Below are 19,862 nucleotides of genomic sequence, written 5' to 3' on the forward strand. Positions count from 1 at the left end.
GGAGATAGATAGATAGATAGGAGATAGATAGATAGATAGATAGATAGATAGATAGATAGATAGATAGATAGGAGATAGATAGATAGATAGATAGATAGATAGATAGATAGATAGATAGGAGATAGATAGATAGATAGGAGATAGATGATTGATAGATAGATAGATAGATAGATAGGAGATAGATAGATAGATAGATAGATAGATAGATAGATAGATAGATAGGAGATAGATAGATAGATAGATAGGAGATAGATAGATAGATAGATAGATAGATAGATAGATAGGAGATAGATAGATAGATAGATAGATAGATAGATAGGAGATAGATAGATAGATAGATAGATAGATAGATAGATAGATAGGAGATAGATGATTTATAGATAGATAGATAGATAGATAGATAGATAGATAGATAGGAGATAGATAGATAGGAGATAGATATATTAATAATTATTAATATTATTTTTTTATTTATTGCTGTGCATTTTTTTTAATCAAGAATGAAAGTATTGCCCCAGTTTTTTTTTATCCCCCCCCCCCCAAAAAAAAAAAAAATAATAATAATTTACAAGTTTTGTGGCTTGTAGAAAGCAATTGCAACGGGGACATCTATAGGTCACACTAGGGTCCTGCAGGCTGTGGAAACTACACCAAGAGGAGGGAAGACAATAAAAATGCCAACTATATTATTATATTTAATTTTGACGCGTATTATTAAAGCTTTGTATAATACTCCTTGCATCAGTATACCTACCCTAAGCGAGTGGGGCCCCCGATATATAGCGTGCCCCCATGCCGCTCACACCGCCCCTGAATTGCGTCCTTTAATAACATAACATTGATTTGACTTTCTCACACCAAATCAAATCTCCTTTGTTCCCAGTTCAGTTGTCTTTGTCAATATGTATTTTATAAATGGAGTGAATTACCAGATGCTGTGTGAGGAGAAGTGCTGGGGCAGCATTAGGTTTTACTGCTCTCCATGGGCGGATGAGCTGTATACGAGTGTAATACAAGTGTCCTGGGAGAAGGAGCATGAGCTGCATTCCAGCAAGAGAAGGAATACCGACAATCGGGAACCTGTCTATAAATATATATCCAACCTGCTGCTAACATACACACATATATATATATATATATATATATATATATATATATATATATATATATATATATATATATGTGGCCTTGGACTATGCATATAGTCGCTGACATTCTGACTTACATACACTCTATAGATAGGAATAGGAAATAGGAAAGATTTTCCAGCTACTAGCATATTTCTTCCTATGGCACTATATTGGTAAATGACATCTAAGTTTCCAATCTCAGTACTTACTTAAAGGGGTTATCTAATGAAAATCTTTTTTCTTTCTTTTAAATCAACTGGTTTTAGAAAGTTATGTAGATTTGTATTTTTACTTCTAATTAAAAATCTCCAGTCTTTCAGTACTTAAAAGCCGCTGTGTGTCCTGCAGGAAGTGGTGTATTCTTTCCAGTCTGACACAGTGCTCTCTGCTGCTACCTCTGTCCATGTCAGGAACTGTCCAGAGCAGCAGCAAATCCCTATAAAAAAAAATCTGTCCTGCTCTGGACAGTTCCTGACATGGACAGAGGTGGCAGCAGAGAGCACTGTGTCAGATTGGGGAGAATACACCACTTCCTGTAGGACATACAGCAGCTGATAAGTATGGGAAGACTGGAGATTTTTAAATAAAAGTAAAATACAAATCTGTATAACTTTCTGACACCCGTTGATTTTAAAGATTTTTTTTTCTCCAGAGTACCCCTTTAATCTGTTCCGCGCCAAACTCTGGGAAATCAATAGATCCTGAGAACAAAGGGATGGCAGCACTGATCTAGCATTTCAGTCATGGCCCCTTCTTCCCTACATTACAGAGTGAAGGCCTAGCCTAGCGATATCAGAATACCCCTTTAATTGAGCTGCAGTATTCTGTGGGTATTATGCAAACACTCTGACTATTATACGGTTTTATTAGGTGGGAGGGCAATATTGTTGTGGCACTGAAGGAACTAAAATGATACCCCACCTACCAGCTGATTCCAACAGCGCCATACATTTAGAAGTGGCTGTGCCTGGTACTGCAGCTTAGGCCCATTCACCTGAATAGCACTGTGCTGCTGTACCAGGTTGTATAATTTCTGCGCAAATACAAAATAATGTAACTGAGTGCTTAGGGTTTTAGGCTATGTCCAGTCACATTGTGAAGAATTGTGCCTTTTGGAGGTGTAAAATGACCTTACTATGTCTTAAAATACACCTGTTTATATCTGGTGGGAATTGTAATTTTGCGAAGCTGAAGGGCCAAGGTTCCCCATCGCTGGTCTATAATGTCATAAGTCCTGGGATAGAGAAAGTGTGGTGCCCCACTGTTAAGTGCCTTAGGCACCTGTCGTAAAGTTCTCTCTTCAGGTTCAGTGGTGATGAAGGTAGTATTCTCTAATTTCACCACTAGGTGTCAGTGTTACTTTTAAGTCTTGTTATTTCATGCACAGCTGAAGTTAACAAAGGGTTACTGTTGTTATTGTACCATGTGTTCTGTGCTGACCTATAGGAGATACTCTTTCTTCCTCTACCTATCCTTGCTCTCCACACACACACACACACACACACAGCCCCTGGGGAAGTAGCTAGTTAACCCTATGTGGGAGGAAGTTCAGTTCAGACAGTGTGTTGAGTGAGTTGGTTAAGACACGCGTATGCTGAAGCAACCAGAGACATACTTTTTTTTTAGTATTCCTACTATATCTATTATGCAGTGCTAGACACTACCAAGAGAGAAGAGTCAGGGATCATCCTAGCCCATGCCGTCAACCAGTCTAAAAGGTGCAGGGCAGTATCCTAATACACAAGAGGAACTAGCCTGGATAGAACAAAGCTACCAAGAAGGTCGACATATTCTATCTTGCAGTAAAGGTAACCGAGGAGGCTCAGACACTTAGCTTCACCCAAATAACCAAGGCTGGGGCTTGTATCACCCTATTAGGACGGGAAGCTAGACACTGTAGGGCAGAAGGTGGTCAAACTATAGTCTATACACGGGCATAAGTAAACTTCTTACTCTCAGAGCACAGTACTACATTGGGTTGGGACTACCTTGCCGAACTCCTCCCCTCTACACTACCGTTTCGGTAAAAATATCCCCCCATCAGACTGTATGCATACACAGTATTAGGCCCCGTTCACACTGAGCAAGAACGTTGGAATTCTGTGGCGGAGCTTTTGCCGCGGAATCCCGCCGTACCCAGTGTGCTGCTTTGAGTAAGTGAGAGGGCACAGCCGCCGCCTTCCGCTCAAAGAAGTGAAATGTCACTGTCTTTGAGTGGAGAGCGGCAGCTGCAGGGCATTATTATTATATGGGGGCACAGCAGGGACATTATTAAAATATGGGCCACAGCAGGGGGCATTATTACTATATGGAGGTATAGGAGACATTATTACTATTTGGAGGCACAGCAGGGGACATTATTACTATATGAAGGCCACAGCAGGAGACATTATTACTTTATTTAGTGCAAGGAATAGGCGAGGTATTTTAATCGGAATCGATCGAATATTGTGGTTTCGAAAGATTCAAATTCAATCGAGTAGTGAGGCGAATATGCGGGAAACATTCGAAAGCCCCCCAATCGCAGTTGGCGTTTTTTTATCCAATGACCATACAGGGAGGCCGTGAGGGACCCTGGGAGTACACACGCAGCACGAAAACAGCGTTTCCCCTCATTGGATGGCTGAACCACATGACCTTGAATCTTAAATACTTGGCTCCCGCCTCTCGACCGCAGATGTGCTTTCTATCTAGCTAGGGAAAGATCTTGGAGCAGGGAGAGATAGGTTTTAGTAGCGGTTTGGTTAGGCAGGCTTACTACAGAACCCAAAAGTCCTTTTCAGGGCTAAGATCAAGCGAAAAAGTAATCTCTGAATCCAAAGCTTCTCAGTGCTAAGAAATAGATGATATAACATTATCAGCAGCAGGTGTATTCATTCCAGTACCCTGTGTGTACAAGTGACTTATAGTGTCCTTGTTTAACACCACTAAGGGCTCGTTATACATATTGTTCCAGTAGCCCACTAAGGGCACCTGATATATACTGTTCCAGTAGCCCACTAAGGGCACCTGATATATACTGTTCCAGTAGCCCACTAAGGGCACCTGATATATACTGTTCCAGTGGCCCACTAAGGGCACCTGATACATACTGTTCCAGTAGCCTAGTATAAGGCACATGATACATATTATTCCAGTAGCCCAGAAAAAGGCACGTCATACATACTGTTCCAGTTACATTAGTACAGCAGTACGCATGATACGCGCGAACAACATGATGCTCTGCGGACGCACATTGGAATCATGTATGTAACACTGCGCAAGAAATACAAATGAAATGTGTGAACATTGCCATACATGTTCGTTAAGCGTTCGCAAATATTTTTCCTTCGCAACTGCAGAGAGTGGCATTATACTGCGATTTTGGGGTGTTGGGTGCACCCAGGCATACTCCCCCTAATGTCCCAGTGTCATTCCGAAGGTGTTTTGTTTGCATCGTTTAGGGAGGTTTCATGGGGGACTTGGTGACCTCCAAGTGGTCGAATTTTGATTTCCAAGTGCAGCAAATTTTTTTCCCATAGACTATAATGGGATCGAATACTCGTTTGAATAGTCGAATATCGGTGCCTATTCGATTAGAATTCTCGAAAGTCGAATCTTTCACTACTCGCTCATCTTTAGTACAGAGCAATGTCCTATTGTGTTCAATGGAATCTCCGCTTTTTTGTTCACACAGCGGAAAATTTGCGCGAAAACATTTAGGAAATGTTTGGATCCACTTCTCGTCTAAAGAATTAACATGTCAGTCTTTTGGGCGGATTCCGCTAGAGAAATCCCATAGAGGTTATCGGGGCTTTGAATTTCTGCTTTCCATGCCAATTGGGCGCCTATTCCGCCAGAGCCGAAGAAGAGGAAATTTCAAGCGGAAAACTTTCCTCTTCATTTCCTCGCCTTTTTCTCAGTGTAAACATACCCTTAGAGAGAAAGAGCTGTGTCAAACTTATGTGTAGCCGGATGATTGACGATAGTGTGATCAGCCGTCCGGGCTGGAATATGCTGGATCATGGCCTCCCCCCTCCCTGCTATATAATCACGCGGGTGGCCATCTCGGTGTCAGGTGTGCCAGTATATACATGTAAGACATTCAGATGAATTATTGGTCATTGCATAGATAACCGAGTTCTATTTTAAGGCCATGGCATTACCAGCCTCCTGTGTGACTTGTTTTATTGGACCAGGCAGAATCATTGAAATTTCACTACACCTATTAATTTTTTACAGCCTTAAATTCATTGCTGATGTTTATTTCCCTAATTCATTGTATTAAATAGCTCTAATGGGTTTGTAGAGAGACGAGATCCAAAAACTGCTGTAAACTGCTAAAACAAATAATAGGCTATTTACTCTGACATTAACACAACAGCTTTATTACTGGGTGGAGCGGGGAGAACGGGCTCAGGGATGTAATGATCTTGTACTGTCCTGCAATGGACGGGAGCTGTGCTGCTGCGGCGGCGAATGTGGAGGTAGCAGAGCTTAGTTTGCTATTTACTTGCTTCATTTCTGTGCAGTTGGTTGCAGAAAAAAGCGGAGAACTTTTTTTTTTACCCATGTACCAAATGAAAAACTCTCTGTTTAGAATGTGCATTGCAGCTTCTCACAGATCACTACAGTTTAAAGGGGTAAACCAGTGCTATAAAAACATGGTCACTTTCTTCCAGAGACAGCATGAGTCTTTTACTATGGGGGTGTCCGGGGGGGGCATTATTACTATATGGGGGCACAGCAGAGGGCATTATTACTATATAGGGGACAGCAGGAGACATTATTACTATATAGGGGAACAGCAGGGGACATTATTACTATATGGGGACACAGCAGGAGATATTATTACTATATGGGGACAGCCGGAGACATTATTACTATATGGAGGCACATCAGGGGCATTATTACCATATGGGCACAGCAGGGGCATTATTACTATATGGGGACACAGCAGGAGATAGTATTACTATATGGGGACAGCAGAAGACATTATTACTATATGGAGGCACAGCAGGGGCATTATTACTAAATGGGGGCACAGCAGGAGACATTATTACTATATGTGGGGGCACAGCAGGGGACATTATTACTATATTGAGGCACAGCAGGGGCATTATTACTATATGGAGGCATAGGGGACATTATTACTATATGGAGGCACAGCAGGAGGAATTATTACTATATGGAGACACAGCAGGGGCATTATTACTATATGGAGGCATAGCAGACATTTACTATATGGGGGCACAGCAGGAGACATTATTACTATATGTGGGGCACAGTAGGGGACATTATTACTATATGGAGGCACAGCAGGGGCATTATTACTATATGGAGGCATAGGGGACAGTATTACTATATGGAGGCACAGCAGGAGACATTATTACAAAATGGGGGCACAGCAGGAGGCATTATTACTATATGGAGGGCACAGCAGGAGACATTATTACTATATGGGGGTGCGGTAGGAGACATTATTACTATATGAAGGCCACAACAGAAGACATTATTACTATATGAGGGCACACAAGGGGTCAATATTACTATATGGAGGCATATCAGGGGGCATTATTACTATATGGGGACACGGCAGGAAAACTCTGGTCTGAATGGTGGCCTTCTAGACTAATGCTAAGACATATAACATACATTGGCAGAGATTTTGTTGACCACCAATTCTGCTTGTATTAGATGGGAGAAGAGACAGGACCATTCCTCCATGCACTAATACATTAAACGTTTCTTCTAGTAACAATCTAGAACAATCTAGAGCCTGGCCCATCTGAAAACTTGTGAATTTTATGATCTTATTAACCCTATAGCTGCTCTTCTCACATCTGTGATCCCTCCACTGGCAACACCGGCCAATATGTCCAAAGTCGTGAATATTAGAGCCTGGCTTAATATTCTATATAGCTTATCTTCTGCCTCGTAAGCTTATGCCGTTTAATTCTAATGCTCGCTGTAAACCATTGGTTTTACAGATTTATTGAATTAGTTATTCATCAGCCAGCTGTGTTTATACATTCCTTCGCTTCTGTGATGCACATTAAATAATTGTTGGCAGGATTTCATGAAAACAGATTTTTTTTTCCATTACAATACACTTTCTCCTTGACTTTACTGAGAAAATTTGGGTTGACAGAACATGACAGGATAGAGGATTGCTGTGTTGGATTGTAGGGAGGGGATAGTCTTAGTGCTGGACAAGTTGGGGTTTTAATGGGAGAAAGAAGGTGTCAACGCAAAAAGTCTCCCATAGGGTTTCAATTAATGGAAATGTAAGGGGCAAATTTTGAAGTAGAGAATGTGAGTGGGCAAAGGGAGGCTGTGGGGAGGGTGAGAGGAGAACTTGTACCTGGGCCCAGGTGCATGAAGGGGGCCCAAGGGTTTGTCTAGAAATTAAGATTTTGTATGTTATAGAATTTGCTTTGGGGAGTTTTAAGTTACAGTATGTCAGGGAAGTACAAAGAAAGATAGAAAGCAAATGAATTTCCACGGAAAAGAGTAGAATAACAAGTGGCAGTGATAGTAGCATTAATACTAGTAGTAGTAAGTAGTATAACAAGTAGAAGAAGTAATAGTAGAATTAATATAACAAGTATTAGTAGTAATAGTAGTAGTAAGTAGTATAACTAGTAGTTGAAGTAGTAGTAAGTAGTATAACTTCCATTGGAAGCTATGGGTATTACATTATGCAATTATAAGAACAGGCTTATAAAAAAAAAATCCCCTCTCAACTTCTAGGATGTTTGAGTGAATTGATCATCTGCAATTCAGGATCCAAACCGCTGACACTGTTCTATAGCTGCTAGGGCAAGAAGACACATGGTGCCTCTCATATATCCGTCTGTGCTTCCATAACATAGAAAAATGCTTTTATTCTCAGGTGCAAAGAGTCAGAGACATGTTCCCCAACTCCTGAAGTGCTGAAGGCTGTAACATTACTTCACTCCTCCTCCTATCCCTATTCCTGTTTAACAGAGCCCAAGGCAGGGATAGGAATGGGAGGAGGAGCGAGGAGGCTTGGGAATGCCTTTTTGACACTTTGCACCAGATAATAAAAGCATTTTTTTATGTTATGGAAGCACAGACAGATACAGTATATGAAAGGTACAATGTGTACAATCTGGCAGTGTCACCAGTTTGGAATGTACTGTAAATGGCTGCCTTGGGTGCTAGGTGCCAAGGTGTGGAAAAAACAATACAAATATTGAACTATAGCAGTGAGTGGACTCTTTGCCTTGGCCTTACCCAAATTATTGTCTCAGGTTTAGGGTTTTGGTTGTCACTCACCTCTATTGACGAAACAAGTGTGAAATCAAGGACCCTAGGGAGCAGTTTTGTTACGAGCCCGTATGACTCTACCAGGCATTGCTTCCACCAAGCCAGAATCCTGCTCCACAGTGATGAGGGGCAACACCCTGAAACAGCTGTCTGTGGATGGATACTTGGCCTTGTTTTTTCCCTTGTCATTACATTGACTTATAGAGCCACCTAATATGTGTAACGCCTGGAGTAGTGGATCCACTGAACCATCACTAGCGATGGCACTAACCTCACCAGGGAGCGTAGTCTAAGGGGCCGCTGGTTCTCACCAGAGCCCGCCGCAAGGCGGGATGCTGCGGCAGGCGACCCCCAGGTCGCTACCCCTGGCTTGGTTACTAGTGACGGCAGGCGAGGCGTGGCAGGAGCAGTAGTGCAGGCAGAGGTCTGTAGGCGTGATCGGATAGCTCCCACAGGATTGGCCACTGGAGAACAGCTGAGAGCTTGGCCGGATCCATTTGTAGACCCTGGTCGGAGACGATATACCCAAGAAACGGAAGACTGCGCTGATGGAAAACGCACTTCTCTAGCTTGGCGTACAGATGATTGGCCCGTAGTCTTCGTAGGACCTGACGTACTTGTGCCACGTGAGTCTGCTGGTCAGGGGAGAAGACCAAAATGTCGTCAAGATAGACAATGACGCAGACATAGAGGAGGTCTCGGAAGATGTCGTTAACGAATTCCTGGAAAACCGCTGGGGCATTGCATAGGCCGAATGGCATGACCAAGTATTCGTAGTGCCCATCTCTGGTGATAAAAGCGGTCTCCCATTCGTCTCCTTCACGAATACGGATTAAATTGTACGCTCCCAGCTTAGAGAAGATCTTGGCTCCATGGAGACGGTCGAATAGTTCAGGGATAAATGGAAGAGGATTCTTGACTGTCACCTTATTTAGGCCCCTGTAGTCTATGCATGGGCGAAGAGAACCGTCCTTCTTCTGTACAAAGAAGAATCCTGCGCCAGCAGGGGATGTGGATTTGCGAATGAAACCCTTTTGTAGGTTCTCCCGGATGTAGGAAGACATGGCCTCAGTCTCGGGCACGGAGAGAGGGTACATCCAATCTCATGGAGGAGAAGTTCCAGGAAGGAGGTCTATGGGACAATCATATGTCCGGTGAGGGGGTAGAGAGTGCGCCTCTTTGGCAGAAAAGACGTCAGCCAAGTCTTGGTATTCTGCCCGTAGGCCGGGTAAAGGCTTGACGGAGTCAGGTGACGTCACAGAGCACTTGGGCTGAGGAAGCTTCAGACACCGGTTAGGGCAGTCCAGACCCCAACTGAGAATCTCCCCGGTTCTCCAGTCTAGCTTAGGGGTATGTAATTGCAGCCAAGGTAGACCCAGCAGGATGTTGGAAGAGGAATGGCGCAAGACGTAGAAGGAGATCTTCTCCTGATGCAAAGCGCCCACCTTGAGGACTAGAGGTGCAGTCTGGTAGAGCACGGCTTCAGCAAGAGTCTCGCCCGTGACCGAGGAGATAGACAGGGATCGGGCTAGCTGGATCACAGGTAGCCGCCATCTTTGGACCAAGGTAGCTGCAATGAAACTGCCCGCAGACCCGGAGTCGATGAAGGCAGTAGTCTGGTGAATTTGTCCTGAGGGTGTCTGGATGGAAACTGGCATAGACAATCTTGGAGAGGTGGCATTCACACCTAGGGAGGCCTCTCCTACCGGACCTAGGTGCGAGCGTTTCCCGGACACTGAGGACGTTGGGGACATCTCTTCCGGAAGTGATCAGAGCCACCGCAATAGAGACAGAGATTCAGCTCTAGTCGGCGAGCCCTCTCATGAGGAGTCAGGCGAACTCATTCTACTTGCATTGGAATCTCAGGAGTCGACTGGGGTACAGGAGCAACAGGATTCTGGAAAACCGGTGCTAGGCGGTGATGGCGACGGGGCAGGCTTAGTCGCCGTTTTTGCCGGACCTCCTCCTCTCTCTCGGAAAATCGGTTGTCGACTCTGGTAGCCAGTAGGATTAAATCGTTCAGAGATGTAGGGAGGTTGCGAGCGGAGAGCACGTCTTTCACCCGACTGGATAGGCCCTTCTTGAAGGTGGCTATTAGAGCGGCCTCATTCCAGTCTAATTCAGCTGCCAGGGTGCGGAACTGGATGGCGTAGTCACCAACAGAGGAGCTCCCTTGAGAGAGGTTGAGGAGAGCAGTCTCAGCTGAAGTAGCACGGGCAGGTTCCTCAAAGACGGAGCGAAACTCGGCCAGAAAGGTTCGGAGATTGTCAGCAACAGGATCATCTCGGTCCCACAGCGGCGTGGCCCAGGCCAGAGCTCTACCCTCCAATAGGCTGATGATGAAAGCCACTTTAGAGCGCTCGGTGGGAAACTGACTACTTAAAAGTTCAATATGCATAGTGCATTGAGTCAGGAATCTCCTGCACAACTTGGGATCGCCTCCATATTTACTCGGGAGGGCCAGTCAAAGTCTCGAGGTGGCTGCAGGTGGTGGTGAGCGCTGAGCTGTAGTATGCTGCTGTAAGGCGGCAGTCAGTTGCTTGATCTGCTGCGACTGTTGCTGGATTTGTTGAGCCTGTTGAGCAACCACTCTGGCTACGTCACGGAGATCAGGCACCTCGCTGGGATCCATGGTTGGAGCCTACTGTAACGCCTGGAGTAGTGGATCCACTGAACCGTCACTAGCGATGGCACTAACCTCACCAAGGAGCGGAGTCTAAGGGGACGCTGGTTTTCATCAGAGCCCGCCGCAAGGCGGGATGGACTTGCTGCGGCAGGCGACCCCCAGGTCGCTACCCCTGGCTTGGCTGCTAGTGACGGCAGGCGAGGCGTGGCAGGAGCAGTAGTGCAGGCAGAGGTCTGTAGGCGTGATCGCAGGTGGTGGACAGGACTCAGGAACAATGGGAAGGCAGCGGGCAAGGACTAGGGACAAGGACTGCGGACATGAACAAGGAACAAGGACTACGGTCAGGAACAACAGGGAGCTGGGCCAAACGCTATGGGAAGCATGCAGAGGCTCCAACACCTGTAGTGGGGCAGGGCTGGAATTTATAGGGAGTGATTAGTGCAACTACCCAATTAGGGGCGGACTGGCCCTTTAAATCTGAAACAGCCGGCCGGCACTGACGGAGACAGGAGCGGGGCGAGGTAAGGCGCCCCCGGGGCCGAACAGGTAGCAGCGCCGGGTCCCTACACAAGGACCCCGGCGGCTGCATGGGGCAGAGGGAGGTCGCGGCGGCGGCCCGGAGCACGGAACACCGCCGCGGCCGTGACAATATGGTGGTTTTGGTCATTTCCCTACAGTAGCCACCCCCTGGCTAGGCCCTTCCCTGAGGGCTAGTCCTGTGTTTTGAGACCCTTAAATGAGGCTCCATGGGCTCTATTTTGCATATTTGAGTCTTATGAAGAGGAAGGCAGCATCCAACTTCTTCAGCCATTGGTATTCAAATGCCAAATGATCAGACTCAAGTGTACTTTAGTTATGCTCATCTCTATTGGGTATCAAGGAAGGAACTCAAGAAGTGCCATTTGGAAAGAGAGAGCCAGAGTTCTAGTGCATCCGAGTCAGGCCCAATATCCTCAGTGCCAGTGTTTGCTGCAGACCCTGAATCCGGGATGAATAACGGGAATAATAGTATGATGAGTATTTGTTTTCCCACAGGTTAGACACCACTGCCTTACATTATTGACTCATTTAGCTGATTGCATGACTAAAGTCCAGACTCTTTTTTTTTTTTTTTCAAAAGTGCCCGGGAGGAAGGGGCTGAACATAACAAATGCACTTACCTCCCCTGGCTCCATCACTGGAGTCTGCTGTCCTCCGCTCTGGTTCCCAGTCCCTTGGTGGCTTCTAGGTCTGAGTGGGGTCATGCCTCAGTCGCTGACTGCCTGAGCTGGCCTGACACGTCACGGCCCAGATCCCCACTCAGACAAGAAAACGGCAGGGGGACATTATTACTATATGGAGGCAAAGCAGGGGGCATTATTACTATATGGAGGCACAGCAGGGGGCATAATTACTATATGGAGGCATAGGGGACATTCTTACTTTATGGAGGCACAGCAGGGGACATTATAACTATATGGAGGCATAGGGGACAATATAACTATATGGAGGCACAGCAGGAGGCATTATTACTATGTGGGGGGCACATCAGGGAGCATTATTACTACCAGCGCTGGAGCCAGGGAGGTAAGTGAATGTTGTTACATTCAGCCACCTCCTCCCCAGCTGTTTTGAAAAAAGAAAGTCAGAGCCGGACTTCCCCTTTAAATAAAATGTATCCATGTATAGCATCAGTTCATACATACAGTACATAATGTATCCTTTGTACCAGCAAACCTACGCCATACAGCACGAATATTTTCTACTCTTCAGGTTTGCACAGAAGAAATAATTACCGGGTCCTGAACTTATTTTGTTTTTTTGTTGTGGTTGAGCGAAAAATCCCCCTTCCGATGTTCCAGATCAAAAGTCAAGTGCTCCGGTACATGTGATAAATTAGGCAGGGGTCAGAGGCTAGGCAATGCAGCTCCACACAATTGTCTATCTCTGCATTTGCAGTTCATTCATGCTGAAGTGATGCACTATGGGAATTACGATCAAACTCTGCTCCGCAACATCTGCTCTCCCTAAGTGAGTTAGTGCATGTCAGACATCTTTATGTCAGAATATTTCCGTGATGGATGCAGTCTTCAGAAAATGCTGCATAAAAATCTGGTGCGCCGTTCTGGCTATTAAGTGAAATTACTATTTAAATTAATGGCCCTGTCACAGTTTATCTTTGCAAAGAATGAACGCTGATTAGGGTATTAAGTAATTAGCAATTTATCACACTGGAACAAGGTTGATAATAATTAAAAGAAAAAAAAAGTAATGGTTTACTAAAGAAACTAGAAAGGGAGTCGCGGTGCGTTAGGTGGCGGAATTCTTGGCTGAAGTTTCCGATTCTGTCACAGATAGAATTTTCCGTAAAGAGACGGGGACACCGCGTCTAATTTTTTTATTTTTTTATTTTTTTTTCTCCCAAGCTGCACTAGTTCATTATCAGAATTGCCGTCTGTCTGTCAGCGGCCCGTTCCAGCGATCGTCATTGTGTTTATGAGTTTTTAAATTAGTTTGCCGTTTGCATAGGATCCGTTCCTTGAAATATGTCATAAGTGTCATCGAATCTGAGACTAATATTACGGGGCCCGTCTGGCTGTCTGTCTTACGGAATGACACTTTATCTGAAAAATTTTAATGTTTGATTGGTGGTAGGAAAGGCTATACCTCTTAAAGGGGCACTCCGGCGAAAATCTTTTTCTTTTAAATCTACTGGTTTTAGAAAGTTATTTAGATTTGTAATTTACTTCTATTAAAAATTTCCAATCTTCGAGTACTTATCAGCTGCTGTGGTGTATTCTCTCCATTCTGACAGTGCTCTCTGCTGCCACCTCTGTCCATGTCAGGAACTGTCCAGAGCAGCAGCAAATCCCCATAGAAAACCTCTCCTGCTGTGGACAGTTCCTGACATGGACAGAGGTGGCAGCAGAGAGCACTGTGTCAGACTGGAGAGAATGCACCACTTTTGCAGGACATACAGCAGCTGATAAGTACTAGAAGACTGGAGATTTTAAAGAGAATTAAATTACAAATCTATATAACTTTCTGAAACCAGTTGATTAGAAAGAAAAATATTTTGCCAGAGTACCCCTTTAAAGCGGGTTTTCCTGGTAAAGTTATTTACCATCTAATAGGTAATAACTGCACGATGGCAAGGGGTCATACCACATTCTCAAGAACGGGGGTCCCCAAGTGGCGTGAATGAATGAATCAGGTGATTGTCGCTTCATACACTGTGTTATGGTGCGTTTACACAGACAGATTTATCTGACAGATCTTTGAAGCCCAAACCAGGAACAGACTATAAACAGGGATCAGATCATAAAGGAAAGACTGGGATCCATCCTCTTTTTAAATTCATTCCTGGCTTTGGCTTCCAAAATCTGTCAGATAAATCTGTCTGTGTAAACGCACCCTTACACTCAGCAATTATTGTGGTGGCCCCATTTACACAGGACACTTAGGGACAAATTATTAGAGGCTACAGGGGTTCTGACTGTCGGGACCCACAGCAAACTCAATAACGATGGTTCCTGAGTGAGTGTGAGTGTGGACAACCCATTTAAAGAGAAGCTACCATACTATAAAGAATATAGAGCGACAGGAGGAGATGAGTAGATTGACGTCCATAGTTTTGTAGGAAACTATTCAGTATTATGTGACTTCATTAAAATCCCTGCTTATTCTGGGCATAGGAGTCCAGTGGGCGGTCCTAATCAGTGACTGACAGTTATTTTTCTATGTACACTTATTGAGGGAAGTCTGTCAGTCAGTGAGAGACACCACGTACAGCTCTGTTATATTTCCGGGCACAGGCCTGGGGTGAAGCACTGGAGGCGGCCGGCCCACGCCCCACTGGGAGGAAAGCCCTCTATGATGCGGTTCCATTTATTCTAGAAAGGATAAAGGAGATAGGTAGAGTAGAGAAAGAGCTATCTTTGGTGCACAAATCACAGAAACAATAACCCTTTAGTTACCTACAGCTGTGCAATGCTTAGGCATACAATATGCATACTAGCGACATCTAGTGACAAAACTTAGGTACTACTTCATTACCACTACTACTTTGAAGTACAGGCTTTTGCGAGAGGTAAAAAGACAAGAAACACCTGTGGTGGGACACCACGCAAATAGATAGGTAACAGTTCAGTTTTTTTTTTTTTTTTTTGTTCTAGTCCACTTCAATCACTTGCCGACAGTCCGGTCCCAATTGCAGAATCCATAAAGCATCTGGTTACTATACAGCCAGTAATGTACTTTATGCATAATAGGTGCACAACTTTTGGCAGCTGCTATCCCTGGATATAGCCCTCTTATCCTATGTGTAACCTCCAGCAGTCATGTACGTGGTTGTGTTTTGCAGGGATGTCCTGCTGCGGCCAGCACTATGTGGATCTGTCAGACACAACCTGCTGCTCAGGACCTAATGGACAATTTAAAGCACATCTAAAGCTAAATAATGGAATTCCATTAAAATGCTGTGAAAGCGAGCTGATTACTGAAGAAGAGGAATGCTGTAAAGGAATTGGATATAATCCAGTGACTCATGTTTGTTCTGACAAGACATCGACAGAAAGCTTTATCACGGTAATTAAAGAAAGCCACATCTCCTCGCTGCTCAGATAACCGGGGAAGAGGGAGAGAAGGCTCCATGATGAGACCAACGCACCAGGACAGGGAAGGGAGACGGGAGGTGTAAGGATATACAACCATATAATAATAGCTAGATAGATATAATAATATATGGGTCTGTAATAGGAGGAGAATAGGAGGTAGGGAGGGAAGGAAGGAGCAGAGGAAAAAGTAAGGGAGGAAAGGAGGATACAAGGAAATAGCAAAGGTTTATAGGAAGGAAGGAAGGAAGGGGAGAAGGGAGGGAGGAAGGAAGGAAGGAGAGAAGAGAAGGGAGGGAAGCAAAAGGGAGAGGAGGAATGAAGGGAGGAAGGAAGGAAGGAAGGAAGGAGAGAAGGGAGGGAGCAAAAGATAAAGGAAGGAGAGAAGAGGAAGGAAGAGAGAAAGGAAGGAAGGAGAGGGAAGCAAAAGGGAGAGGAGGAATGAAGGAGGAAGGAAGGAAGATAGGAAGGAAAAAAGAGGAAGGAATGGGAGAAGGGAGGGAGCAAGTGAGGAAGGAAGGAGAAAAGAGGAAGGAAGGAGAGAAGGAAGGAGAGAAGGGAGGGAGCAAGTGAGGAAGAAAGGAAAGAGAGAAGAGGAAAAAAGAGGAAGGAAGGAGAGAAGGGAGGGAGCAAGTGGGGAAGGAATGAAGGAAGGAGAGAAGAGGAAGGAAGGAAGGAAGGAAGGAAGGAGAGTAAAGGAAATAAGAGAGAAAGGAGAGAAGGGAGGGAGTAAGTTAGGAAGGAAGGAGAGAAGGGAGGAAGCCAGTGAGGAAGGAAGGAAGAAGAGGAAAGGAAAGAAGAGAGAAAGGAGAGAAGGGAGGGAGTAAGTTAGGAAGGAAGGAGAGAAGAGCAAGAAAGAAGAAAGTGGAAGGAGCAAGTGAGGAAGGAAGGAAGGAAGGAAGGATGGAAGGAGAGACGAGGAAGAAAGAGTGGAAGAAAGGAGAGAATGGAGGGAGCACATGAGGAAGGAACGAAGGAGAGAAGAAGAAGACAGTGAGGAAGGAGAGAAAACAGGAAGAAAGAAAGGTTTCTTTTATAACCTTTGGTGGAGAACCCTCAAATATTCCTATATCAGGGCGTCCTCTAGATTTTTCACGTATGACTTTCCAGGCTTTTTTTTATGGTATTTATGTTTTTCAGACCCTGGGACACAGATGTGTACAGCACCATTTCTTATATTCACTCCATTTATCTTGTTACTTATTAGCCAGTTATTAGAAAATTAGATTTTTAATTTTATGTTTAATTTTTCTTCCCCTTGTTTCTGTCTCAGGAAACAAATTGTGATTCCTCCACCGTGTGCCCCATCTCATTGTCTGATACTGCACAGTGTGGACGCTGCCATTATAACTCTAGCACTGACTCCTGTCTTTTGACAAGAGGTGTAATAAGCCAGAAAGAAAGGACGATGGAAGGCGATGACAATATTTGTTGGACGGATGAGGAAATTGTTTATATGGGAAGATCAGACCAATATTTCTTTACCGGTAAAGTTCCACTTTCACTCCTCCTGGAAATGTATGAATAAATTGATGACGGGATCGGATGCTGACAAGGCTATAATACTGAATATTCTGCATCTGATTTTTAATTTACTTCCAGTACTTATCAGCTTCTGTATGTCCTGCAGGAAGTGATGTATTCTTTCCAGTCTGACACACTGCTCTCTGCTGCCACCTCTGTCCATGTCAGGAACTGTCCAGAGCAGTAGCAAATCTCCATAGAAAACCTCTCCTGCTCTGAACAGTTCCTGACATGGACAGAGGTGGCAGCAGAGAGCATTGTGTCAGACTGGAAAGAATACACCACTTCCTGCAGGACATACAGCAGCTGATAAGTATGGAATGTAGGATGACAGTCCAAGGATTGTCAAGACTGGCCTCAATTATTAGGACTGTGGGTTTTTTGGAAACATTAAAATTTGTACAGTACAGTTTTACCTTCTAGATGTTGGTCTAAACCCTTTCACAACCTACGAATATCGAGTATCAACCTGGAACAGCTTTAGATATGGCTTTGGTAATGCGAGCAGAGTCACTACCAGGCAGGATATACCTCAAGGTCTGAGCCCTCCAAGATGGACTGTGATGGAGAATCGTGATGGTGCCATCAGACTGAGCTGGCAGGAACCCTGGAAGATGAATGGTATATATAACATTGCAGATTCCAGGTTACAATTCACATTTCTGATGAAGCAAATATCTGACGGCGATAAATGGATGGGGAAGTATTGGGCTTAGATGAACAGGTTTCCCTGTATGAGTTTGTATACATATAGGAGGCATCAGGAGAGTGGGAGAAGCAGGACTCACAGGCTTTCTCTATGGATGGGGGGGGGGAGCAGGACTCACAGCCTTTCTCTATGGATGGGGGGAAGCAGGACTCACAGGCTTTCTCTATGGATGGGGGGAAGCAGGACTCACAGGCTTTCTCTATGGATGGGGGGAAGCAGGACTCACAGGCTTTCTCTATGGATGGGGGGAAGCAGGACTCACGGGCTTTCTCTATGGATGGGGGGTGCAGGACTCACAGGCTTTCTCTATGGATGGGGGGAAGCAGGACTCACAGGCTTTCTCTATGGATGGGGGGAAGCAGGACTCATAGGCTTTCTCTATGGATGGGGGGAAGCAGGACTCATAGGCTTTCTCTATGGATGGGGGGTGCAGGACTCACAGGCTTTCTCTATGGATGGGGGAAGCAGGACTCACAGGCTTTCTGTATTGATGGGGGGAAACAGGACTCACAGGCTTTCTCTATGGATGGGGGGAAGCAAGACTCACAGGCTTTCTCTATGGATGGGGGGAAGCAGGACTCACGGGCTTTCTCTATGGATGGGGGGAAGCAGGACTCACAGGCTTTTCCTATGGATGGGGGGAAGCAGGACTCACAGGCTTTTCCTATGGATGGGGGGAAGCAGGACTCACAGGCTTTCTCTATGGATGGGGGAAGCAGGACTCACAGGCTTTCTGTATTGATGGGGGGAGGCAGGACTCACAGGCTTTCTCTATGGATGGGGGGAAGCAGGACTCACAGGCTTTCTCTATGGATGGGGGAAGCAGGACTCACAGGCTTTCTCTATGGATGGGGGGAAGAAGCAGGACTCACAGGCTTTCTCTATGGATGGGGGGAAGCAGGACTCACAGGCTTTCTCTATGGATGGGGGGAAGCAGGACTCATAGGCTTTCTGTATGGATGGGTGGGGGAAGCAGGACTCACAGGCTTTCTGTATGGATGGGGGAAGCAGGACTCACAGGCTTTCTCTATGGATGGGGGGAAGCAGGACTCACAGGCTTTCTCTATGGATGGGGGGAAGAAGCAGGACTCATAGGCTTTCTCTATGGATGGGGGAAGCAGGACTCACAGGCTTTCTCTATGGATGGGGGAAGCAGGACTCACAGGCTTTCTCTATGGATGGGGGGAAGAAGCAGGACTCACAGGCTTTCTCTATGGATGGGGGGAAGCAGGACTCACAGGCTTTCTCTATGGATGGGGGGAAGCAGGACTCATAGGCTTTCTGTATGGATGGGTGGGGGAAGCAGGACTCACAGGCTTTCTGTATGGATGGGGGAAGCAGGACTCACAGGCTTTCTCTATGGATGGGGGGAAGCAGGACTCACAGGCTTTCTCTATGAATGGGGGGAAGAAGCAGGACTCATAGGCTTTCTCTATGGATGGGTGGGGGAAGCAGGACTCATAGGCTTTCTGTATGGATGGGTGGGGGAAGCAGGACTCACAGGCTTTCTCTATGGATGGGGGGAAGCAGGACTCACAGGCTTTCTCTATGGATGGACGGAAAGCAGGACTCGCAGGCTTTCTCTATGGATAGACAGGAAGCAGGACTCACAGGCTTTCTCTATGGATGGGTGGTGGAAGCAGGACTCACAGGCTTTCTCTATGGATGGACGGAAAGCAGGACTCATAGGCTTTCTCTATGGATAGACAGGAAGCAGGACTCACAGGCTTTTCCTATGAATAGGGGGATGCAGAACTTACAGGCTTTCTCTATGGATGGGGGGGGGGGGCAGGACTCACAGGCTTTCTCTATGGATGGGGGGGCAGGACTCACAGGCTTTCTGTATGGATGGGGGGTGCAGGACTCACAGGCTTTCTCTATGGATGGGGGGTGCAAGACTCACAGGCTTTCTCTTTGGTTGGGGGGTGCAAGACTCACAGGCTTTCTCTTTGGTTGGGGGGAAGCAGGACTCACAGGCTTTCTCTTTGGTTGGGGGGAAGCAGGACTCA

At 45.6% G+C, this 19,862-nt stretch overlaps 1 protein-coding gene across 1 annotated transcript in view; it reads left to right on the forward strand.

Moving 5' to 3' along the window:
- USH2A (usherin) overlaps positions 1 to 19,862 on the forward strand; it is a 504,580-nt gene that overhangs the window by 368,256 nt on the left and 116,462 nt on the right. The window contains exons 51-53 of the mRNA XM_069955428.1: positions 15,371 to 15,594; positions 16,894 to 17,107; positions 17,568 to 17,765. Coding sequence (XP_069811529.1) covers positions 15,371 to 15,594; positions 16,894 to 17,107; positions 17,568 to 17,765 — 636 coding nt within the window. The remainder of the gene's footprint in view (positions 1 to 15,370; positions 15,595 to 16,893; positions 17,108 to 17,567; positions 17,766 to 19,862) is intronic.

The sequence above is a fragment of the Dendropsophus ebraccatus genome, chromosome 15 (assembly GCF_027789765.1).
Source record: "Dendropsophus ebraccatus isolate aDenEbr1 chromosome 15, aDenEbr1.pat, whole genome shotgun sequence".
In the NCBI taxonomy this organism is placed as follows: domain Eukaryota; kingdom Metazoa; phylum Chordata; class Amphibia; order Anura; family Hylidae; genus Dendropsophus; species Dendropsophus ebraccatus.